General features: G+C 38.0%; 10 protein-coding genes across 10 annotated transcripts; 7 read left to right on the top strand and 3 right to left on the bottom strand.

The window, feature by feature from the left end:
• Nucleotides 1-408: 408 nt before the first annotated feature.
• Nucleotides 409-1,443, top strand: BRETT_004919 (uncharacterized protein; the record flags this gene model as incomplete). Its single annotated transcript, XM_041283406.1, has 1 exon — nucleotides 409-1,443. The coding sequence occupies one exon, from the start codon at nucleotides 409-411 to the stop codon at nucleotides 1,441-1,443; it is 1,035 nt and encodes a 344-aa protein (XP_041136758.1).
• Nucleotides 1,444-1,573: 130 nt separating this feature from the next.
• BRETT_004918 (uncharacterized protein) lies at nucleotides 1,574-4,843 on the bottom strand (the record flags this gene model as incomplete). Its single annotated transcript, XM_041283405.1, has 1 exon — nucleotides 1,574-4,843. One exon carries the CDS (start codon nucleotides 4,841-4,843, stop codon nucleotides 1,574-1,576), a length of 3,270 nt encoding a protein of 1,089 aa, XP_041136757.1.
• Nucleotides 4,844-6,010: 1,167 nt separating this feature from the next.
• On the bottom strand, nucleotides 6,011-8,311 carry BRETT_004917 (uncharacterized protein; the record flags this gene model as incomplete). Its single annotated transcript, XM_041283404.1, has 1 exon — nucleotides 6,011-8,311. One exon carries the CDS (start codon nucleotides 8,309-8,311, stop codon nucleotides 6,011-6,013), a length of 2,301 nt encoding a protein of 766 aa, XP_041136756.1.
• A 2,267-nt stretch (nucleotides 8,312-10,578) lies between these two features.
• On the top strand, nucleotides 10,579-12,261 carry PHO84_2 (Inorganic phosphate transporter pho84; the record flags this gene model as incomplete). The annotated part of the gene is made up of 1 exon (XM_041283403.1): nucleotides 10,579-12,261. The coding sequence occupies one exon, from the start codon at nucleotides 10,579-10,581 to the stop codon at nucleotides 12,259-12,261; it is 1,683 nt and encodes a 560-aa protein (XP_041136755.1).
• Nucleotides 12,262-13,266: 1,005 nt separating this feature from the next.
• Nucleotides 13,267-14,997, top strand: PHO84_1 (Inorganic phosphate transporter pho84; the record flags this gene model as incomplete). Its single annotated transcript, XM_041283402.1, has 1 exon — nucleotides 13,267-14,997. The coding sequence occupies one exon, from the start codon at nucleotides 13,267-13,269 to the stop codon at nucleotides 14,995-14,997; it is 1,731 nt and encodes a 576-aa protein (XP_041136754.1).
• Nucleotides 14,998-15,807: 810 nt separating this feature from the next.
• On the top strand, nucleotides 15,808-16,347 carry BRETT_004914 (uncharacterized protein; the record flags this gene model as incomplete). Its single annotated transcript, XM_041283401.1, has 1 exon — nucleotides 15,808-16,347. One exon carries the CDS (start codon nucleotides 15,808-15,810, stop codon nucleotides 16,345-16,347), a length of 540 nt encoding a protein of 179 aa, XP_041136753.1.
• Nucleotides 16,348-16,715: 368 nt separating this feature from the next.
• On the top strand, nucleotides 16,716-19,238 carry BRETT_004913 (uncharacterized protein; the record flags this gene model as incomplete). Its single annotated transcript, XM_041283400.1, has 1 exon — nucleotides 16,716-19,238. The coding sequence occupies one exon, from the start codon at nucleotides 16,716-16,718 to the stop codon at nucleotides 19,236-19,238; it is 2,523 nt and encodes an 840-aa protein (XP_041136752.1).
• A 1,019-nt stretch (nucleotides 19,239-20,257) lies between these two features.
• Nucleotides 20,258-21,685, top strand: BRETT_004912 (uncharacterized protein; the record flags this gene model as incomplete). The annotated part of the gene is made up of 1 exon (XM_041283399.1): nucleotides 20,258-21,685. The coding sequence occupies one exon, from the start codon at nucleotides 20,258-20,260 to the stop codon at nucleotides 21,683-21,685; it is 1,428 nt and encodes a 475-aa protein (XP_041136751.1).
• Nucleotides 21,686-21,946: 261 nt separating this feature from the next.
• Nucleotides 21,947-22,531, bottom strand: BRETT_004911 (uncharacterized protein; the record flags this gene model as incomplete). The annotated part of the gene is made up of 1 exon (XM_041283398.1): nucleotides 21,947-22,531. One exon carries the CDS (start codon nucleotides 22,529-22,531, stop codon nucleotides 21,947-21,949), a length of 585 nt encoding a protein of 194 aa, XP_041136750.1.
• A 603-nt stretch (nucleotides 22,532-23,134) lies between these two features.
• BRETT_004910 (uncharacterized protein) lies at nucleotides 23,135-24,802 on the top strand (the record flags this gene model as incomplete). The annotated part of the gene is made up of 1 exon (XM_041283397.1): nucleotides 23,135-24,802. One exon carries the CDS (start codon nucleotides 23,135-23,137, stop codon nucleotides 24,800-24,802), a length of 1,668 nt encoding a protein of 555 aa, XP_041136749.1.
• Between the last annotated feature and the right edge of the window lie 36 nt (nucleotides 24,803-24,838).

The raw sequence follows: 24,838 nt of genomic DNA, 5'->3' as shown, positions 1-24,838 counted from the left end.
TATTTCGTCGTAGATCTGAAATAAAGAATGTTCAGAGTTCCAATCGTTTCTATTATACCAAAAAATACAAGTGGGATAGAAATTAATTTGTATATTCCAGTTACAATAAGCATTATTATATATGATTTGTTTACAGATATTGTTCTTAGAAGATCGATTAAGAGGTATGAATGTTCAGGTGTATGAAATTACAGGTATAATATCCCCAAATGTTCAAAATGTAGACACATTCACAACAAAATATCGCGTCATTGAACAACACTGCACATGTAGCGAAATACCTCTTTTTTTAGGATGGCATTTTTTCATTTTTTCAACCGGACGAGTTTCGGTCTTTAACTTCACCGATCCAACGCTTCAGTACTCCTCTCTTAAATATCAACAGAAGCGCATTCTATTGAAGTAGCAATGCTAGCTCCAATAAGAGTTTCAAAGAATGCCTTGGTAGGCAGCCGTTTTATGCTGCAAAGGACAGCACTTTTTACCCTTAATTCACGGAGAACACCCACATTGATTAGAAAATATGCCAGTGCATCCAAACAAACTTCAACACAATCCCAGTTAAGGTCTACAGGATCAAAAGTCACGCCAGAAAAACCTGTTTCTGATACTGAAAGGCTTGAAAGAGGACTTGCTCGGTTTTGGGAAAAAGTATCATGCGAAGAGACACCTAATGTCTATAAAATTATGATTGATGGGAAGACAATTAAAACACCATTGGGATTCAAGTTAGAGATTCCAAAAGAAAAGCAGAGTTTAGCATATTTGTTGACAAACGAATGGAAATCGCTACCATCACTTCACGTAAGGCCATACATTCTCACATTAACTTCATTAAGTTGTAGAGCAATTGATTTGGCAAAATCAAACGGTGACGAGGATGCTAAGGCAAAGATAGGTGATCCCGAAACTATTAAAACTTTGCTACTGAAATATCTAGATACAGATACATTATTAGTCTTTTCACCAGTAAAGGATTGTGAGGGGGAACTAAGAAAAGAGCAGCAAAAGTTATATTATCCTTTGAAGAAAGAAATGGAAGAATTCTTTACACAGTATTCCAAAGATGGGCAAAATATTGTTTTAAAGGAATTGGACACTGAAGTCTCCGGATTGGTAGGAAACAAACAATCGGAAGAGACAAGAAATGCGGTGAAGAAATTTTTGGATTCTTTGGATACATGGGAACTTGTAGCTTTAGAGAGAACAACCTTAACATGCAAATCATTATTGTGTGGAGTTGCTGTTGTGCGAAAGAACAGACCAGATGATCAATTTGATTATTCTTTGGATGATTTAGCAAGGGCTGCTACTTTGGAAACCGTTATGCAGACGAAGAGATGGGGTGAAGTTGAAGATACCCACGATGTTGAGAAGGTTGATGTTCGAAGAGTTTTGTCGGCTTCGTCTCTTCTCTGCTTTAGAAAGCCTAATGATGCTTAGATTTAAATTATTCTGCATGTATATAAATTTAAATAGGGCTTAGCTCTAGGGCTCCTATTATCCAAAAAAAATCGAACTGAATTGAATACATAAAACGTAAAAGTACAAATTATAAAAAAAGAACTCCGAATCATCTATCGTGATGTCCAATAACATTTAAAAGATCATTCATGTCATCGGCCTTTCCAAATGAGAGAACATACGACCCAGTGTTCGGTGTATTATCACTTCCTCCAGCAGACAAATCAAGGAAAAGTTTACTTGAATCAACAACAGTCAATGCTTCATTGGGTAGATCAACGTCGATCGAAACTTTGAGGTTTCTAATCAAATACTGCATTTCAGTTGATGAATTATAATCCGCCACTTTAAGAACCACGTTTCCTAGTGATTTCATTTTGTTACTCTTACCGCTCAACCTGTATAGTTTAACTAGTGAATGATAAACTAAAACCATATTGTCACCATGCCTGAGCATAGAGGAATGACTCTTGTTAGAGGTAGACGAGTTACATGACACACTTCCAATAGAGGAAACGGGTGACTGTGAGTTAAGTTCCACATTGAACTTTTTTGGTGGGGGTGGAAGAGGATCCGAGTCTTTTTCTGCCATTTCTGAAAGAACGGTGTGAGATGAAGAGGAATTAGCTATGAAGCTAAAGTCAGTCTGCTGGGAACTCGAATTTGAAATAGCTGCCTCCTTATCGCAAGAAAAGATATCAAGAAGTTTGTGAAGATTAACAACGGAAGATGCTCTCAATAAGAGCATCACCGAATTTCCACGATAGTTCTTGCTTCTAATTTGGACATCAAAGGCACCTGCCCTTCTAACAAATGTTTCTCTGCCAAATAGAAGCAAGAAGGCAACACTGTTGCTATCTGATTCATTACTGTCCTTACCAGCATCTAGTAAATATCCAGCAATATATCTCTCACGATTCTCGGAGTGAACCCACTTCAACTTCACGAGTTGAGCCTCAGACCAACCATTCTCTCCCCAAACGGAATACTTGACGTCCTGCAAGTAAAATTGATCTGGAGAAGCCACAATCGATTTCAGGAGTAAAAGATATTTTTCATCTTCATCGGTCTTCACACCCTTAAATGATTTACCCTCTGAAGTTGCAATACTTCCTTCTGAGGCTGAACTCTTAAACGTTGACCTCAACTTGTTGGAATGGCGCTTCTTTCCAAACAAATGCGAAAAGAAACCAAATTTATGAGCTTTTGGTTTGCTGTCAAAGTCAACTGCGTCCAATAGTGCATCCTCATAAGTCTTAGCAAAGGCCTCCGGATCGAACATCGTTTTAGATAGACTAAACGTGTTACTGGAAGAAGTGCTTTCTTCTTCCCTTGATAGACTTTTAGGTTGCTGCAAATCAGTAACATCATCACCTTCATCTGCGCTCTCATCCCTACTTTCCGAAGAAGGCTGATGAGATTCTTGTGGGATATCATTATTGGAACTTGCAATACTTGAAGCTTTTTCCCTTCTTGGTTGCTGTTCCTCATAAGGCATCTCAGGGGAGGATATTTGCGGTGTCTCCCCAGAGCTGCTTTCGTCATCCATCACCTCTTTAAGAACGTTACAGGCATTGTCGGAATACTTGTCATTTGTGAGATCAACAGAGTGTGTGGAATGTCTTTCCTCATCGAATTGCTCTTTCTCCTCATGTTGCTTCTCCTTCTCAGCGTTATCCTTCGGATCAAGAGTAAATGATAGAGTATCACCGGGATTAATATCAGAATGTGCATCAACTTCATCAATTGAATTATCTTTGCCATGTAGTGTATCATCATCTTCATCTTTTTTGCCACATGCGTTCTCCAGTTTAATATCAGGAGCTTGAACATTTGGTGCTGATTGAACACTGTCAGCTGGATGCTCCAAACTTGATGCATTTATTGATGAAGAGCGGGAAGATGTAGACTTTGTAGTGTTTGAAGCTTTTCTCAGAATACTCTGCTTCTTAGCGAGATGCGCTGCAAATGTTCCAGCTATTGGAACATTATTTGCGGTTGAAACTGAAGAAGTGGTAGAGTTGGTAAGGGTCGAGGATGATGAGACAACAGGCCTTGAAATAACACTCGAGTGTGGATCTGTTTGCGTACATGACTGCCTGTATTGTCTCTGAATATTAGAATTTGGTTTCCGTGGTGGAATATACTGCAGCCCATTAGGTGGAGCATTTTCCTTCATAGGAAGTGAGACACCTAATCCATTTGCTCCTTGAGGAATGTATCTCCCACTTGGAGTTGGATTTCTTGAAGGGAACATCTCCAAAAGCTTACATCTTGCTTGCGTTGATCTCTCAGGATGCTTTTTATCAAGACTCACGTAAAGATCAACTCCAGAAGATAGACAATGCCTCAATAACACAACAAAATTGTCAACGTCTTTGCAGAAAACCAGCTCTCCGTATCTAAATGGAGGGAAAAGTAGACTCTTGGAATTATCTTCAATTCTCACAAGAGCCAACATCGTGGTATTACTGGACGGGGCCTGAAAGAAAACAAGATCAACGGTCTGAAAATGAACTGCCGTGCTAAGCTTTTCGTTTTTGTAGAAAAGTTCCGAACTGAATACAGATTCAATCTTAGAAAGATCGAAACTAGAGCAAACAGGTGAAAGTTGAACAAATGACTTTACTGAACTAAAGCTGACGTTATGTGATGTCCTTGCCATTTCTCCATGTGATCTCTCGACAGTTTTCTTAGTCAACCTTAAGAATCTCTCGGAGGCTAGCTCTAAATTTGAGATGATATCTTGAAGTCTGATTTGAGGTTGTGCGCCTAAAGAGAACACCGATTTTCGTGATACAGCGATAAAATCCGATAGACGCTGAATCTCTACTATAGGCTGCATTCTTAACTCGGTTTCACTTGAGGAAGCATCCGAATTCAGGTGGTAATGCTCAAGATAACATGTGTAAAGTGGCTGGGCCTTTAAAGACCACTCACTGAATCTGAGAAGAACTAGACCCAGATCGTTCGAACAGGTGAGAATCTTTGCTAGATTTTGGTGACTGTGAAATATCTTTTTAACCAAGGAGTGCAAAAAGTCGTTTCTTTGCTTTCTGTGTGCAGTTGTCCTAGGATCTTCTTCCTGAATGGAACTGTCGAAGTAGCTATCATATCTTGGGTCAAACGACTCAATAACAGACAAGAGCACTCTAAGTTCTTCCCTGTAGACCTCTTCGGAACCATCAAAACTTGAAATATGACTTTTGAACCGACTTAAGGAGTTGTTTACAGGAGTTGGACGAACGTATTCTTTTGAAACTTTTGTACATGAACCTGTCAGACCCCTTCCAGAACGGTCTTCATATATTCTTGGTGACTGATTGTCATTAGCCATCTCCTGAATAGAGAACAAGGGAGTAGTAGAATATGAAGGCATGCTGGATGAAAGATTGTATGTACCGAAGAATATGGTATAAATAAAGAATGTTATTAGGCGAGCTTCAGTAAGCGAGTGTATGGGTGATGATAATTTGAAGAGATGCCTGCCAACCTTTAACTTTCCTGCTTTAGGTTAGATCACGAAACCTTAGAAAACAAGGAGGGAAGAAAAGAAGGTATTAGAACCAAGTAAGAATGAGGTGAAAGTAGGAAGAATATGGAAAGTCCGGAATATATCTATCTGGCGGAAGAGACAGAAATGTAATTTGGGCAAAAGCATGCCTGTAGTATCAGAAGATGTGTTTTCGCGTGATAACAGTCTGTAAAGATCTAGATTGACTATATTGGGTGCTTATAATTCTGTATCGGGAATAATTATAATCGAAAGAAGTAATTATTACAACAGTTAATAAATAAAACGACCATAATTACTGTGAGTCTACTTCTTTGACACTATTCATTGAGCCGCCTCCTTTATTCAATTATTTCTTCCTTGCTTGCTGCTTTATTCAAATAGTGATAATTTTTTTTTTCAGCAGTGTGAATTTTATTCTTCGACAATAATGACTTTTTTCATAGCGGGGTGCTCAAAAAAAACGCGCTTCTTTTTTCCCAAACGCGTTTTTGCTCCTCTCCTATACTAAATATAGATGCCCAGAAATAACAGAACCACTCCGATAAAGGATAATTTAAACCAAACTCTATGTATACATACCTGCACAGATTTAAGTATGATACTATGTAATTTATACACATGCATGCCTTCTTTTGAAGAAAGTAATTCGCTAGATAAATAGTATAGAATAGTGTTGGTAGATAAATAGGGAAAGGTACAAGAAAAACGCGGTCATATTTAAAAATTCCGAATTCATTGTTCGCGCTGAATTTTTTCACACTTCGCGTTATTATTTGTTTGCCCCTTCAAAAGTTCGGTCTTCCAAACCAAAGCGCAATTTATCCCATTTCAGACAACGCATTTCTACTTATGGATCACTACAATAACGGTAGACAAAACCTTATTCGCTCTGCATTCAGTATAATACTTATTCCATAATATTAGAAGCCGTGTGAAGAATGTTAAACAAATACAGATGCAATAAACACAAAAAAAACGTTATACAACCACACCGTAAACGCATTAAACACAAATAAAGATATGGCGAATCTAGTCCGAGCCTAAGGTCAACAGAGCATCAACACATTCGCCTATGTTACTTCCATCCTTATTCATTGTTGTGGCTAGTACATCATGAATTATTTCTTTATCAATCTTTGGGAACATGCTTTGCAGTTCTTGAAAGACATCCTCTGTCCTTTTCTTAGTTTCTTCCTCTTGCTTGTGCTCTTCAAGAGAAAGATTTTTAATTTGCTCCAGTTGCTTGTCCGAGGCAACTAACGATTTATAAGGATTTTTCGTTTGATGCTCTCGAGTGCTCTGACTTGCTACTTTATGCCCACTATTGCGGCTTTCTGCCAAAGTCTGATTATTCACTTCAGAAGTGTCATCTCCATCTCCCTCTCCAAAAAAGCTGCTTAACGAATTTGAAAGACTTTGCTTCATTATCTCAGCAGATTTAGTCAAAACCACAGAAGGTGATCCGGAGGATGCTTGGCTTATAAAATCTGTTAGTTTTTTCGGTAGAGGTGACAGCCTTTGAGCCCTTTCTTGTTTTCTTTTCTCAATTTCTTGCTTCAAACGTATTCTCGCGTCTGCCATCTTCTTCTCATATTCTCCAGGATCAACTGTAATCTGTTCCTCACTAATCTGCCGCACAAAATTACATGCAATCTGTAAAGTGCTAACGTAATATGAAACCTCACCAGCCAAAAAGTCCTCATTTCTGAATCGTTCAATGTACATTAAATTGGAAGGAAGGAAGCGAACCTTGGCATTAAATAAGACACACACTAACATTGGGACAAAGGAGTCTGCGTTTTCCTCTATACCATCTTTTTTCTGCTGCTGCCTGAGCAGGCCAAATATAATTTTACAGCAATTCAAAATGCAAATAACTTTATCTCTTGGTGCTTTATATTTGTTAACTTTGTTTAATTCTTTCGAAGCTAAGCTGACAAAATTAGAATCTGCACTAATATCTGTTGGAACATCTAAATTCCTCAACGTGACCCAATCATACAGACGAACTTGTCTGGCATACGTTCTATCCTTCTTGCGATCATTTATATTCTCCTGCGATAATTTTTTGGAGTCCAGGACAGGCGAGAAAGTTTGTGAATAAAGTTTTGCCATAATCAACTTCTCTATTCCTTCTTTTTGGTTCATAATATCATCTTCACTCTGCATTGTGTTGAAAGGGAAATACCCACGCATCTTATCAAGCAAAAACATTTCAAAGTCCTTGATTAGCTTTATTTGCTCATCAACAGTCCAATTTCTTTGTGCAAATTGAACTAGAAAGGACCTCAAGTATCGATGTATAGGTCCACATTCTTTAGACTTGAACTGAATCATAAATTGTTGGAAATCAAAACTTTCTTGGGTGTGATTTTCCTTCGGCGGATTTGGAACCTTTAATGCTGCTTTTGAAAGACGCCGCGAATTATCCGCATCCTTATTTTCTTTCTCTACCAACTTATCTCCTGAGTCCAGCTCAATCAAAGGCTTTGAAGGACTTGATAAGTCAACCAATTGCTCTTTTGGTGGTGTTGACACATCATCGATCACCAATTCTTCTTTTTGTATATCTTCCTGCTGTCCAACTGCTACGAGATCATCGCCATAGGCTTCTGCGTCTGAATCTGTATCAGAGTCTCCATTTAGAGATATCGTATCTGTGGTAAGAACAGGCTTTTTATTTAGCTCAGTGATACTATTCCCGACATGCTTAGTGTCCTGAATGGAACTAGAATGCTTTTCGTTCGTTTCCTTATTTTCAACACTATTATGAGTATGATTATCACCATTATTATTATTATTATCATCATCATCATCACCAATTCCCGAACCTTCATCATTTAAAAGGGCACCAGCCCCGGAATAAGTTTTTGTGCCAATATCCTGTTTCTTCTTCCGATTCTTCCTAAACATGCTCTCATTTGAGGCCGGACTTGGAGCACGCACTTGCTCCGTATTCACATTTACGTCTTTAGATGGTAAATTTAACAGCTGTGGAAAGTGTGAATTCTTATTTAGAATACTCTCCCCACCAACAACCGCACTGGATTGTGCAGATTGTGAGGACTTACTTGAGCCATGGTATTTTTCAAACAGTTCACGGAGACTACTATCTTTGGAAGGAGAATCTTTACCATGTTGATGAAAGCCTTTATATTCATCACCTTTAGTAGTGTTACCAGCACTTTTTGTAGACGCAACCGCAAGAGTTGAATTGGTAACTCCAACAACTGGACGTGAAGTCTGTAGTGAAGGTATAATTAACCCCGAAGAGGAACGCTGGGAAAAGGAACCTGCCTTCTTCTGTGGCAGGTTATTTGAATTCGACATCTAGAACAATTCGAAAAATGATGGCGAACAGTGACAAAAGATGAAATATAAAATAAGTGATTAATAACGCTTCAATAAGTGTAAAGGTAGCGACGAAGATAGAAGCATACACAGAAAAGGGAGGGCCGATTCGGCGGAAAAATATAGAGAGTTGGGCTAACTATGCTGATATTGATCAACACAAAATTGTAAAAAAACCGTCGGGTCTAATTTCATCAGAAAGTCGATCGACCCGACTTCAAAAGATCCTTCATGAAGTGGAGTCGAGATGCAAGGGTAGGGTAGGGTAGTGTTGATCGAAGAAGACATCAAAAAGTTCAGAAATTAGTTTTTGATATGGAAAACCTCAAGCATGATAAAGAACTGTTCACCGAATGGGTTTGACCTTCAAATTCACAACCAAATAAACCATTCTATGAAAAAAAATGTCGTTCAGTGGTTTAATGGGATTCCCGAAAACGTGCGACAGGAGGAAGAAGCATAAAAAAAAGGAATAGAGAATAGAGAATGACTGCGGGTCTAAAAAAAAAAAAATATATATATATCGGTGAACAAGCAAACAATGCTAGGTGTGCCGGCACGCACGGGGCTAATAAATATCCATGCAAAAATAGATACATCCAAAGTGCTGTGACAAATCTGATCAGATAAACATATGCAATTAAGTGTAATGGGATGAGATACAGTTATAAAAAGAGATTTCACGAAATTTCACACACATCGGTGGTCTTCAACTGATAAACAACGGTGCAAATGATTCAACGGGCAAAAATGCGTTTAGGTTAAGGGTACGGGCTTTTAACAAACGGAGAGAAACATGTCAAATATTAGTATGATAAATAGTCGTAGGGTGGAGACCGACTAAAAAATAATCAGAACAATGCTTCTTCGGAGTCTCAAACAACGGAGACCAAACAATACTAAATTGAACTGGAATGAATATGATAATTACAGGCAAACCACATGGGTGGTTCAGATTTTATGATTTTTCTTTCGTTAACGGGTAGCGTAATCAATCAAATGCTTGAAGATAACCGTGACATTAAGATAATTCGTAAGCAAAGCTTGACAGATGGGAGAATTGAAAAAAACATGAAAAGTTCAGAATTCTTAGGCAATTCAGAAACTCCAAGTCAATATCAGAAAATCATAATAAAATACTTCGGTCTTCGGACCAATCTCCTAAGTTGGAATGTATTTGTTATAATAAGCCTTCGCCACATCCAACATACGTATTTTCCATGTATATGCTTTCTGACTCTGAAGATACAATTGTATTACTCTGAAGTCAGGCATTATTTGTGACTTGTTTCTGGCACAGCCTTTCCTACGGCAGTGAAAAAGAAAATGTAAAAATAATAGATAAAAAAAATTTAAGGAGGAGAAGACAGAAAATGGCATCTCATATTATCGTTGGACCCACGTGCGTGTGGCTGTGTAAATCTTGAAAAAAGAAAAGTGAATTCTCCTCGATTACTGGTTTCCCAAAACGATGAGACAATGCATAATTTTAAAACCATTTTATTGTTAAAATTGATAGCACAGCCTAGAATAAAAAAAAAAAAAACTTGAACAAGCGCACGTGGGTTCTTACCGGATTCACTGCACATTTCAAACATCAAGAGTGCAAAGATAAAGAAAAACGAGATGGGGGGTCCATAATCTTTGGTTGCTGTTTTGTGCTCTCTACAGCTTTTATACTTGGGGAGAGAGCTGTTAAAATGTATTTATTCTTAGAAAATAATAAAGCTATTGTGATCAAGACGATTGCCGAAATTAATATAAAGAATACAGTGCTTTATTCGGCAAGGCTGGGGGATGCAGATCGTTTTTTTCTCTGCTTTTTTCTTGCCTCGTGCTGCCAATATGTAATTCATTTTTCTGCATATGGTATTTCCATTCGAACTTCAAATTCTTTAGACATTTCCACTACAGTCAAGAGGTAATTAGTATATATTTGATGATCATTCTCATATTTTTAACTGTATGACTTGATCTGTCAACTTAATTCACGCACCCTTAATTCTTGTTGATACTTTTTTCCTTTTTTTTTATTCTCTTTCTTCATCTTGCTCCGCAAGCTTGAATCATATTCTTACTTATCTTCTGTGAACCAGCAATATTATCCGAGTGATACTCAGTAATACTAGTTCAACTGCATATTTAAAACTTATTAGAACATTAATCTTTTAAGTTTCACACCACACAACAGTTATTATAAACAGATAAATAGAAAAGTTTAAGGAAATCCCTTTTTCACCAACGTAATGTCTGGATACAAAACTTCAGGTGGAAATGCCGCCTTCCACAATTTCGTCAATGATTTTGCTGATGTTGATGACCCAATTGAAAGAAGACGTCTTGCTTTGGCAAAGATCGATAACGCCAAGTTTGGATGGTATCACGTTAGAGCAATTTGTGTTGCTGGTGTTGGTTTCATGACTGATGCTTATGATATTTTCTCCATTAACTTGGGTGTTCCAATGATTACACAGGCTTTCTACAGTGGATCGATTCCATCTTCTACGGAAACTTTACTTAAGGTTTCTACATCTGTTGGTACTGTTCTTGGTCAACTTGGTTTCGGTTGGCTTGCCGATGTTTTGGGACGTAAGAAGATTTACGGTGTTGAGTTGATTATCATGATTTGTGCTACCATTTTGCAATGTACTACTGGCCATTCTCCAGGTATTAATTTTGCTGGGCTGTTGACATTCTACAGAATCATCATGGGTATTGGTATCGGTGGTGATTATCCATTGTCTTCTATCATCACTTCTGAGTTCTCTACCACCAAGTGGAGAGGTGCTATCATGGGTGCTGTGTTTGCCAACCAAGGTTGGGGTCAGTTGCTTGCTGGTATTGTTGCAATTGTTGTTGTTGCCGGTTACAAGAGTGATCTTATTGATGCTACTTCGTCTTCAAAATGTGACGCTGCTTGTGTCAAGGCATGTGACCAGATGTGGAGAATCCTTATTGGTTTTGGTGCAGTCCCAGGTTTGATTGCTCTTTATTTCAGACTGACTATTCCAGAATCTCCAAGATATACTTTCGATGTTTCCAGGGAGGTTGAGAAGGCTACTGCCGATGCTGCCAAGTTTACTGCTGGTAAGCACGGTAATGCAGATGAGGGAGATATTAATGTTTTGAAGGCTACTGCATCTGCTTCTCCAGAGGAGTATAACCCACCAGCTGCAAGTTGGAAGGACTTCTGGGGACATTTCGGTCAATGGAGATATGGAAAGATTTTGCTTGGTACTGCTGGTTCCTGGTTCACACTTGATGTTGCATATTACGGTCTTGGTTTGAACACTGCTTCCATTTTGAAGACTATCGGTTTTGCTTCGTCAAAGAACGTTTATTACTCTTTGTACAATCAGGCTGCCGGTAACTTGATTCTTATTTGTGCTGGTTCTATTCCTGGTTACTGGGCTTCTGTTGCTACTATGGACTTTGTCGGAAGAAAGCCAATTCAATTGGGTGGATTCATCATTATGACTGCTTTGTTCTGTATCATTGGCTTTGCATACCACAAGCTTGGGGATCATGCTCTTTTGGCTCTCTATGTCTTGTGTCAGTTCTTCCAGAACTTTGGACCTAACATGACCACTTTCGTCATTCCTGGTGAATGCTTCCCAACTAGATACAGATCTACTGCTCATGGTATGTCTGCTGCTGCCGGTAAGGTCGGTGCTATTATTGCTCAGACTTGTATTGGTACTTTGCAGAACCACAACTGTGCTAGAGATGGTAAACCAAAGAACTGTTGGTTGCCTCATGTCATGGAAATCTTTGCTCTTTTCATGTTGCTTGGTTGCGTGTGCACCATTTTCGTTCCAGAGACTAAGAGAAAGACTTTGGAAGAATTGTCTGCTGAGTTGCACGATGAGGTTGATATCAGTCAGCAGCATGTTAAGACCAGCTCCTCAGATGATGATGAGAAGGTTTAAAGAATGACATAAATAAAAGAAGAACGATAATGTGCTAAGAACAAACAAATGCTAAAGATTGTTTAATGTACCTTAGCTTTTAGAAAAGATTATAAGATGGCGCTATCATATTTGCTCATTCGATTATTTACTTTTTCATTATTTTCTTGAAGGTAAGCGCTTACACTTTCTATCAAGGATTTCTGATGAAACTTCACTTTCTATTAATATAATTTTCTCGATTTGGTTTTTATTAAAGGAACCCGTATGGTAGTGAAGCAGTTTTCATTGATTAATGCATGTCGGATAATAGCTCTCTGAGCTTTTAAAGAAACATGACATCAAAAAAATCCATATTTCTCTTTCGGACTTGTGTTCAAATCAAGATTAATATGCTACATTTGTCAACTCCGAACGTCAACATTTGCCTTTCTAATAGTGCCGACAAATTACTTAATGTGTTCAATTATCTCAATGACAGTTAAGATGTGAGGGAATCCTGGGATTATGCAGTTATTTTTGAAATTCTGAGACAGATAAGGGTGAAAGATGCGATAAAACTCAATTGAGGAGGTCGAAAAGAAGACGAGGTAAATGAATATTGAGTCTCGGAGAATAAGTGAAAGCATCTTCGAAGATTTGTTTATTGTTAAAAATTTTACCTGACCCATTGTCAATTTTTGCAGTCGTTTCTTTTTATTTTAATTAGATCGTGCGAGCTGTTGCCAATTTTTTTTTGCTCGCTTGACCTTTTGCTGTATTTAGTTCGAGATTTCTGGGGATTTAAAAGGGCCTGCTTATCCACAAGCTTCCACTTACACACTTGCTATTCCTAACTTTTCCCTTATTTTGGTCTGCTTCTTTTTAATTTCTTTAATACATTTAGTGACTATCATTTTAATCTCAAGGTCGGTGCAGAAGAACTTTAACTTCGGGAATTATTAATCTTAAAGTTCATTTGTTGACACTTAGTGTTTATTCAATTTCGCTTCTTTTCCGTTCGCTTTACATAAAATACAATTTAATATGGGAGGACACAAGACTTCGGGTGGAAATGCCGCCTTCCACAATTTCGTCAATGATTTTGCTGATGTTGATGACCCTATCGAAAGAAGGCGTCTTGCTTTGGAGAAGATAGATAACGCCAAATTCGGCTGGTATCACGTTAGAGCAATTTGTGTTGCCGGTGTTGGTTTCATGACTGATGCTTATGATATTTTCTCCATTAACTTGGGTATTCCAATGATTTCTCAGGCTTTCTGGAATGGCAATATTCCGGAGTCGACCGAAACACTTCTTAAGGTCGCAACTTCTGTGGGTACTGTTATTGGCCAGCTTGGTTTTGGTTACATGGCTGATCATTTGGGACGAAAGAGGATCTACGGTAGTGAATTGATCATCATGCTTTGTGCTACAGTGCTCCAATGTACTGCAGGCCATTCCGCTGCTATGTCATTCCCAGCACTGTTGACATTCTACAGAATCATCATGGGTATTGGTATCGGTGGTGATTATCCAATGTCTTCTATCATTACATCCGAATTTGCCACTACCAGATACAGAGGAGCAATTATGGGTGCTGTGTTTGCCAACCAAGGTTGGGGTCAGCTGCTTGCCGGTGTTGTTGCTCTTATCGTTGTCGTTGCATACAAAAGCGTTTTAATCAAGGCCGACACTGCTGCTCAGTGCGATGCTACTTGTGTGAAATCATGCGATCAGATGTGGAGAATTCTTATTGGTATGGGTGCAATTCCAGGTTTGATTGCCCTTTACTTCAGATTGACCATTCCTGAGTCCCCAAGATATACGTTCGATGTTTCTAAAGATACTGACAAAGCTGCAGCAGATGCAGCTAAATTCGCCTCCGGGGAACATGGAAATGCCGATGAATCAGCAATAAAGAAGCTCGAAGGTACTTCCGCTGATTCCGAACCTCAAGATATCTCGAACACTCCTGCTAAAGGTTCCTGGAAGGACTTCTGGGGACATTTCGGTCAATGGAGATATGGAAAGATTTTGCTTGGAACTGCAGGCTGCTGGTTTACCCTTGATATTGCATATTACGGTCTTGGTTTGAACACTGCTTCCATTTTGAAGACTATCGGCTTCGCTTCTTCTAACAATGTTTACCACTCTCTTTACAATCAATCTGCCGGTAACTTGATTCTTATCTGTGCCGGTTCTATTCCTGGTTACTGGGCCTCTGTTGCTACTATGGACTTTGTGGGAAGAAAACCAATTCAGATTTGCGGCTTTTTGATCATGACTGCTTTGTTCTGTATCATTGGATTTGCATACCACAAGCTTGGAGACCACGGACTTTTGGCTCTTTATGTTTTGTGTCAGTTCTTCCAGAACTTTGGACCTAACATGACCACATTCGTCATTCCTGGTGAGTGTTATCCAACCAGATACAGATCTACTGCCCATGGTATGTCTGCAGCATCAGGAAAAATCGGTGCCATTATTGCTCAAACTTGTATTGGTACTTTGCAGAACCACAACTGTGCTAGAGATGGTAAACCAAAGAACTGTTGGTTGCCTCATGTCATGGAGATATTTGCTCTCTTTATGCTTGTTGGTTTCTTCCTTTCATTCTTGGTGCCAGAGACTAAGAGAAAGACTTTGGAAGAATTGGCAGAGGAGCTCCATGGCGAGATAGATATTACAAAGAACCACGTGACCAAGGAAAAGGTCAAGACAGGATCATCTTCCGACGATGATGAAAAGGGAAGCAAGTCTGGATTGCTTGTCTAATGATTAAAGTTGGAAGATGAACTTCCTCGCATTGATAAACATTTTTTCTCATTCTTTTGGCATGTTGTCTTTTATATAAACTGTTCGGTACTATCAATATAGGCCGGATGCTCGCTTTGATACATAAATAGTCATTCATTATGTTTACTTTTTATCTTTTGGCATAAATCTTCGCAATCATCCAGGGCGCATCGTTATTTATGTCCCACTAATACAATTTACACTTATTCAAAGATTAGTTTTCAAAAATTTGTAGGTTGATATCAAAACGGGGAAAGCAAAGTTATCTGAACTTTAAATGAGATGAGTATAAACTTAAGCGAAAGAAGAACCTTGAACTACCACCACCGAACCAAGGAGGATCTCTCTTTCATGTTAGTACAATCGACGTCTCGATAATTTTAGATTATTTTATTTTTTATTTTTTTTTTAGACTTCATGAGTAAGTAGTAAGGTAAGCAAATGCATAAGACTAAACATTACAAAACCAACTTTACCGATATATATTTTCAAGGTGGATCATTCAAAAGTCCAAAATTTTACAAGACGAGATCACATTTTTACAGTTGAAGGCTTAATACTGCAATTTTCAAGGCACTTGCAGATTTGCAAAAGGATACACTAAACTAAAGGCATTCGATAAGCGAACAGATTTAGATTGTACTCAAAATGGTATATTTTGATGATAGAAGACAACAACGCTCGAGGCAGGATAATCAGATGTGTAACTTCTTTATGAAGACAGGAATATGCAAATATGGAGAGAAATGTACAAAGAAACACACAAAACCACTGCGATCACATACGGTAATGTTTCACAGGCTTTACTCAGATCCTGTATACATTGAAAGAGGAAAGCTTTTAAATGAAATGAAGAAAAGTGGAAGGTTAGAACAGAGCCATGGTTATAATCCAAATTTCTTAGAAGAAGCTGCTAAGAAGGATGGGTTTGATAAAGAGAAGGCACAAAAACAGCTTGAGCAATTTTTTAGCGATGTGTTTGTCGAACTTTCCTTGAAATACGGGAAAATTCAAGACATGGGGGTTGCAGGAAATCTAAACAAATATTTGAATGGGAACGTTTACGTGGAATTTGAAAATGAAAGTTCTGCAAGCATCTGCTTTTTAAAGACTAACAAACGTTGGTACAACGGCAAACCAATAATATGTGAATTATCTCCAGTCGTGAACTTAGATGCTGCATGTTGCCAATCGTATGAGACTAGCAGTAAGTGTGATAGGGATAGTTCATGTGGCTATGCTCATTTTCTCAAAATTGATCCAAAGCTTGAGAAGACCCTTTATGCTAGTCAATGGAAATATTACCATTCCAAGCATCTAGATGATTAATAACAAACATGGAGGGATTATAACTTTGCGTACGTTTATATGATTATGTAATAAATTGCAATCTGTCATGAATGTAATGCTTTCGGACGGGACTAATAGAGACCGATACTCACTAATAGATGGTTGAAAAACGGAACAAAAATAAAAAGTGCTGCCGAGGAAGAATGGAAAGAAAAAAAAAAGATTAGATACCAATCTCAGAAATTATGTATAATGTATCGCTGTTCATCTTTTAAATGAATGAACACATAAATATAATCTGTAACACCGTTTTAGAGCAGAAAAGACAGTGGAGCGCCTCAATTGAAAGAATTACTCTACTACTGAAAAACATACAGGCCGTAAATTGATCTTTTATGCTATAAACAATGCTCTCTGGAAAATATGACCTTTCTAAACTTGAAAAGGACACCCCAGAACAACTTTTTGAGAGATACCCGATTGCAACATTAGAAGAAATTAAGGATGATTTGGTACAAAACATTTCTACGAAGAGATTAGAACTAAGACAGTTAGTTGGTGGTAAATACAGGGATCTCTTAAAGGTGGCCGATGACATTATTTCCATGAATAAGATGACTTCTTCTTTAAACACGCGGATTTCAGATCTCACTTTTAAAAGCTCGACTTATGATGATAAGACTTTAAAAAATTTATGTGCGTTTGATGACCATGCAAGGAAAATCCAGAGGAACAACGTACAAGGTCGGAATCGGGCCATAGTTTTTAGAAATATTATTCATGATTGCGTTTATACATACTACCACCTGGAAGATGACGTGCGTTCCCAAGAGGGAAAGAATAATTTAAAGCATTCGGATAGAGGTGGTACTGAGCTTTTGGATGGTCAACTCATAAAAAGTAGGTTTTCCAATAAGATATCTCTGGAGTATCTCCAGCTTTCGAAGCAGATTTACCTCTTGTTCAATCTTTTTGACAAAGAGGTTAATGATCCATCCAGACAGAACTTATTTTCCGTAAAGGAGATCAAATCTTTGCGTAATGATCTCATCAAGGAAATTCAGGCGAAGCTAGAAAGTCTAGCAGACACTTATAATTATGAATATGCGACAAATATACTTGCCTCATACGTAATATTGACCGAATATGAGCCCAAAGAGGCTCTAATATGGTTTTTGGAGATACGGAAAAACAAATTGTTTCAAGTTGGTTTCTGCTCAAATTTTACATCTTCACTTTCATATCTTTATGTTACACTTAGTTGTGTTTCATATTTTAAGACTAGATTATCATCGACACTTAATAGACAGTTTCACAGCAGTACAAATTCTAATTGGGTGGCAAAGTCTTGCTTTAAGAAATGGTATAGATGGCTAAATATTGACTTTGCAAACTTTGCGGTTGATTTTCCATTGAGTTCAAAGCAATTAAGTATTAACTGGAATGACGAGAAGTTACAAAAATTCTTGTTAGAGTGGAAGGAATCGATCACCCTGGAGACCACGGGAGAGTTCGGTAAGGCTTTTGCAAATTGTGAGTCATTGGAAAAGATGTCGCTGCTTCTTAGTGATATATTAAATTCATTTAAGATGTTTTCTTCTTTAATCGAACTTCCATGTGTCATCCATGCGAAGGAGTCTAAAATTTCAGAAGCCCTATTAGTACTTTGGAGGGAAAGATTTGAAATCCTTTTAAACAATGAATGGGCAAAGTTTGATGGCATACTTAATGAAGCTGTGATAGCATTTAACAATGAGAACAATTTAGAATCTAATTCAACCAGTTATGGTATAGATCTATTTACAACTACAGACATTTCAGATATTAATGCCTTTGTGAAAAGTGCATCTGATCCTATTGCAGGAACAGGACTTGGAGCAGAAATCGAGGAAAGCATTCAAAACTTTATTGGTAACGCACGGGCAATAATACAATCATTGGCAAATCTCAAAGATATAATTGACCGTACAGAGAGGCCAATATTTTCAATTGATGACTCGGAGGATCCGGAATTTTGGAAGAAAGTTCAGAAGTCGATGTATGAATATGTTGATGGATATGCCGCAAATCTTGTTAAGAGAGTGAATTCTTCAGTTGAAGCATTTTTCAAAGAAATAAGAGAAATCGTGCATGGGGATGAAAGTTACGTGCCAGAGCGTTCAATGATCTTGATACGAGGTATTTCACAAGTTGGTAAAAGCTTGGACTTACCCTTGATATACAATGAGGTCGGGAAGATAACACATTCTAAGGTGGCTTGTATAAAGCTTAAAACTACTAGCTTAACAAGTCCACTGCTATCAGAGTGTATGATACCTGCAATTAGCAAGCTTACAGACCAAGAAATAGCCGAGCTAACAAAGATGGCGAAGGAAAGGTGGACTATTGGATATTCGAATGATGAAGGAAATTCGGAGGCAGATTCAGATAATGATAATAGGGATAATGTAGACGTTCCTGAAGCTTCAATATGGAAGTCATACGAGACAAAGCGGAAACTTCCAACTGCACCATCAGTCGATCTTGAAAAGTCGTTGTACAAAATAGCGACATCACTTTTAACTGTACAACAAAATGATTTCTCAGACATTTACTTGATCAGTGAGTTCGAAGGGCCAAAAGAGGATCTTATTGGTAAAATCGCGGGAGCAATTGGAGAAGGGATATCTGTTGACAATAGACAGAGAAACTGCCATGAACTTGCACTTCTAACATTCTCTGATATTGTGTTTGTTTACTATTTCACACATCCGCAAGCAGATTCAACAGACTTAGACAATTCATTACAAAAATCCGAGCAACTTTTCAAATACGTGAAGGAATTATACGAAGCTAATCCTGATCTCCAAGACGACAAATACAGGTTAGAAATTATAAATTCTATCAGAAAACACTTCGAGACCACCAAGCTTATGTATTATCCTTTTTAGTTTGAATACAGATGTCATATACAATTATCCATAAGTCGAATGAATGCATTAATGTATTAAATATGATGTGACGTTGATACACACCACCGATAGTGATACTATCAGTCTAATAAATAGTTTTTATAGGTATGTCACGAAAGCCCACTAACACCATATTCCGTCTATATGTCACGCCTTGCTGATATCATACTTAAGATGTATGATTCTGCATTTCATGTTGTAGGGCCTAATGATGTAGACTCACAAAGTGTATCATCTTCTAAGTGATCTGTGAATCAAGTCAACCATTTGACTTTGTGTTAATCCTAGCTTATTTGAAGTCCGATAATACCTTGCTCTTTCCTCAGAAGGAAGATAAGGAAACTCTTTTCTAGGATGGTAGTCTGTGAAATGTTCACGTATCATCCGAAGCCTCTGGATAGCGTCTGATTGTGAATACATTTTTATTGATCCAAACTTTATTAATATGACTAAATTTAACAAATTTTTCGCTTGAACAACATTTTTAAAGTTAACATGTTGTATGAAATTTGAAAAAGACTCAGATATGCATCTGCTTATATAGTCTGACGCCAAGACGGAGAAAAAGAAGGCCACCATTGACGCACAAACCCGCTATCACGTGATATGATGTGCTAATTTATTTTTATTATTTTTCTTCTATTACTTTAGTCTCCAATCTTTCAGAAGGCTATTTGAGCTAGATATATCAATGATATTGATAAAAATAACTTGTGCTATCTGGTTCAAGATGGAGACCCGTTTGATTATACTTATCCTACAATCTTTCATCGAAAAAGACTTTCACGATGATTTGTGTGAAGATAAAAGCCGATAAACGCACAAATCAAATTCTTCTCCCATGTACGGATGTAGTACGTATCCTTAAAAAAGAAGGTTCGAAATCATGTACTTGAAGAGGACCCAAATTTTCAATGCACTTTTTCTCTTCATATTTATAGAATCTTACTACACTACAAAGATCACTCGATAAAGAACCATCCTTTTTTATTATCACAATGGTGAAGGAAGAAAAATTGCAGTCATTACCGAAAGGAGTAACTCTTCCTCCTCCGGAGGTGAGGATCATGATAGAAAAGACAGCTGGATATGTGGCAAGAAATGGAGTGGCTTTTGAGCAAAGGGTAAAAGCAAGAGAAGTAAAAAACGATAAATTCCAATTCCTATTAGACAAGGATCCGTATAATGGATATTATAGGCATATATTGCAGCAGATCAAGGAGGGAAAATTTAAAGGAAGTAGAAAAAATGATAGTAAGGGCGATAAGAAAGATGGTGCTTCGGGCAACGATGAGAAAGATACCGATTTCATCATGAACATCAAACAATTAAAATATTTACCGGGGGAGTTTGTGAGTAAGATATCACCTGTTGATTTAGAGGTGATAAAGTTAGTTGCCCGGTTTACTGCTGTGAATGGTGAAAGATTCCTAATTTGGCTCAAAAAGCTAAGCAAGGGAAACATCCAGCTAACAGCACAAACTGCTTTTTTAGATGAGGGCCACTCGATGCACAAAATATTCAACTTTTATTTAGAGTGCTACAGGCGAATAATTACATCACAAGATGAAATAAGAAGTTTGATAGGTAATTTTGACCAAACTAAGTTTTTGGATCGATGCTTTGCAAGAGCTGAGCACGATAAGAAGGTTAAATCTGACTTGAGTAAAGAGTTAAAGGATGAGGAGCAGAAACGTCTTTATTATGCTTCAATTGATTGGCAGGACTTCAGTGTCGTACAGAAGATTGAATTCACAGATTTGGACGATGCAGCAGCATTACCAGCTCCTCTTGAAAAGAGTGAGTTGGAATTTAGATCATTGGTTCAGAAACGTGCTTCGACTATGATCGAGGAGGCACCACCTGACTATGATGCAGAGAATAATAAAGAGATGTTGAAGTCGGAAAATGTGAAAGCACGAGTTGTGGATTCAGACAATTCTGATAAGAAAATACACCGGCCAGTTCCTAAGGGGGTGAAAATTCTTTCTGCAGGTGAATCCAGACTAAAGAGGCAGAGAGAGAAAACCAAAGGAGACAGTGTTGATCCGATTACTGGGGAAAGACTTCTTCGTTGCCCACTTACAGGTAAGCTCATCCCAGAGTCTAAGTTTGCCAAACATATTTCAATACTTCTTTTGGATCCAAGATATAAGGAAGAGAAGTCAAGATACGAGGCTAAATTCAAGTATGCTCCAAACATTTCAAATGAACAAGTTTATGAAAACATTAAATCCATGATGAAGGACAAGGAGCAGGAAGATGGAGCGAACCCATCTAAAAAAAGAAGAAAGGTGATCTGGAATGGAACTTTTAATACAATCGCCCAAACAAAGGCTGCTGCTGAAAGAGGCCGGGATAAAGAAGAGGAGAAGAAGGCTGAAGCAGAGAGAATTCAAAAGGAGCATGAAATTGGTCCCTATTAATGATGTAGAACTTTTCTAAACTATGTACAATACAAAACCAAAATGGATAATCTAATATTTAATAACACTACACATTATGACACTCAGCCAATACCAAGGTCAATGATGATATATGAAGAAGGCTAAAACAAATATCGAAGTTCTTTATTTTATCATATATATGTATATTTTCCATTTCTTATCTCAGTACGTTGGTAAGTACATATATATAAGTATATATGGTAGCTAATTATCAGGTATTAATTTACAAACAAATACCCTCTACTCTAGTTCCGAACTATGAATGCCCTCCTTATCAACAACCTTCACTTGGAAGCCTTTGAATACCACAGGAAATCTTTCATCAAGTTCGGCCTTGCACATCTTCAAAAGCTTCATTCCATCCTTAAGTGTCATATCTGGCCTGTAATGGCGATCGAAAAGTGACATTACATAGAATGCGGCATACCCATGGGCAGCATATGGGAGATCGACACGGGTTCCCATATAGTCAATATTGGAAAGAAAAGGTGCATCACCTTTATCGAGACCCGCAAGCAAGATATTCACTTGGTATGGACTTCTTGACCTAAGTGAAGTTGCCAATTCATGCCTTATATATGATGCGATACCCTTTGAGTTGAGATCAACACCTTCTCTCATACTATAAAGCTGCATATTTCCCTGTATGTAATCCGCAAACTGCGTTGTATCTCCTGACGTTCCGGTATAGGCCAAAATATTATGCTCATTTAAGATTCTGGTTTTATCATCGTCCGGTTTCAAAATGGTGATGCTTCGAGTGCAGGCCCTAGATGTTGCCACGATAACACCATCATTAACCCGTATTCCAATTGCTGCGTCCATGTTGTTCTTATTAAATGTGATAAAACGAAGAAAGGAATGGCCAAAAATTAAGACAACAGATTATATAAACAATTGCACACTAAAATGTATCCAAGCCTAGCGCTTCTAATCGAATGGTAAATGCTTCTCGATTTTAGGATGAAGGGCAATTACGGTCGGAAGCTCTTTACTGAGCTTTTTTTTTTATTTTTCCACTCTAAGGCAAAGGTGAACGAGAAACTTCGGTGGGTCCCCTGTTGACATCCGTACATCGCATTAAACCAGCATTTTTTTTTGTGCGTCTCATCTTCCTGTAGTACATAGATATTATATTTTTTTTTGTACGCGCTAGGTTGGAAAAAAAAGATTGATTACACACAACGCGCAGCCAGATTTTCGCTATATTTAAAATGCGAGACCAGAGATCTTGACTTGTATACCATTATTAGCATCAATTTCTTCCTATAAAATATGAATTGTCGTAATAGGAGTCAAACAAAGGATGGGCGATTTTATTCCAAAGTCAGTATATCTATAAAAATACACTAATAACCATATTTATTTTACCAATTTTCGAAGATATACCGAAAAGACATATTGAAAAGGAAAATACAACAATCAAACATGGCTAAAAAGAATGCCTCTTTTATCGATGGCAGTGCGGTGCTACTGATGGATTTGACCAGTATAATTATTAATCACACTCCTCTGTTCGCATGGAAAATTGCCTTTTTGATTGTTGATGTGGTAAATTTCTGGTTCACAAAGATTCTTGCCATTATAAGGCATTCTCCTTCTCGTAGATTGCGAAAACAGTTGGAAGAATGCAGGAGTTTTGGGCAGTATGAGGAGACGGCTACAGAGCTAGACAGATATAACAAGTATGATGTGTGGAGACAAAATTTTACAAGTAAGAGATATGATTATAAGCTTATCCACGAACGGCTTTTAGAATTAAGACAATCCAGACTTGACAATGACTATCAACGCGTCATTAGTCTTCTTCGATCGGGCCTTCTTCGAAACTTTGGTGGCATTTCAAGTAAAAGATTGTACAACAAATCACATGTTGGAACCAAAATATTGATTGAAGAGTACATAAGCGAGGTTTTGGAGTGCCTACGTTTTATCTCTGATGCCAAATGCCCAGATGGATCACTGGATGTAGTGACATTCTACCAGGAAAAGCTAAACTTTTTTCATGATGCGAAGCAGACTATGGGGACAACAGCTCTTATTTTGCAGGGGGGCACTCTATTTGGATTATGCCATCTTGGTGTAATAAAGGCATTACACAGCCGAGATTTGCTACCAAACGTCATCGCAGGATCATCAATTGGAGCTGTTGTTGGAGCTCTTGTGTGCTCTTTAAATCCATCACAACTTGAAATTAATCTTAATGACTTAATCAGCTTGTTACCACCTCCTAGTGCGGTCGATGCTCGCGGAAATGTGATAGAGAATGTATTGCAGCGTGGCTTTAGCCAGGATATATTGGTATTTATTGATTATGTGGGAAGGCAGTTGGGAGATATGACATTTGAGGAAGCGCACTTGAAGTCAAACAGGGTTCTAAATGTCGTTGTTTATCCGACAGATGCTTCTTTTCCAACGCTACTAAACTATTTGAGTGGACCAAATGTGACAATAATCAGTGCTGTGCGATGCTCATTGGGTTACAATGCACTAAACGAGAATGTGCAGCCAATGGTGAAAACGGTTGATGGAAGACTTGAACCATTGCATCTTGCAAACGGAAATTGCCAGTTTATGTCCCCTTATTTTGCCCGGACTTTAGGTGATCAGACTCTAAAGAGGGATGCAGAGTTTGTCTCACCTTACACTAGGTTGACTGAGCTGTTCAACGTGAACCATTTCGTCGTATCATTAGCGAGACCATATTTGGCACCATTAATTGGAATTGATATGAGACGGACGGAGTCCAGGTGGCCGTTCGTTAAAAAGATTGATAGACTAATCAGTCTTGAGTTTAGATATAGAGTGGAAATGCTAGATCGACTGGGGCTCCTATTGAGCTTTTTAAGATGGGCCCTCTCTGACGAAACTGCTCCATTGTATGCTGGAAATCAGATACCTATAGTCCCAGAGATGCGTACTTTATTTAAAGACTTTAAGCGCATTTTTGATGTCAATAAATATACGGCGAATATTCCTTACTGGATTCGGGTTGGCGAACGTTCTGTGTGGCCGTTATATCCATTACTTCAAACTAGATGTGCCATTGAGTTCACGTTGGATGATTACTACAACATGTATCGTCGGAGTGGGTAGATGAACGACGAAATGTAATTAAGATTAAAACATGAC

This window comes from Brettanomyces bruxellensis, chromosome 7 (assembly GCF_011074885.1).
Source record: "Brettanomyces bruxellensis chromosome 7, complete sequence".
Lineage (NCBI taxonomy): Eukaryota > Fungi > Ascomycota > Pichiomycetes > Pichiales > Pichiaceae > Brettanomyces > Brettanomyces bruxellensis.
This window is presented reverse-complemented; position numbering and strand designations above follow the sequence as displayed.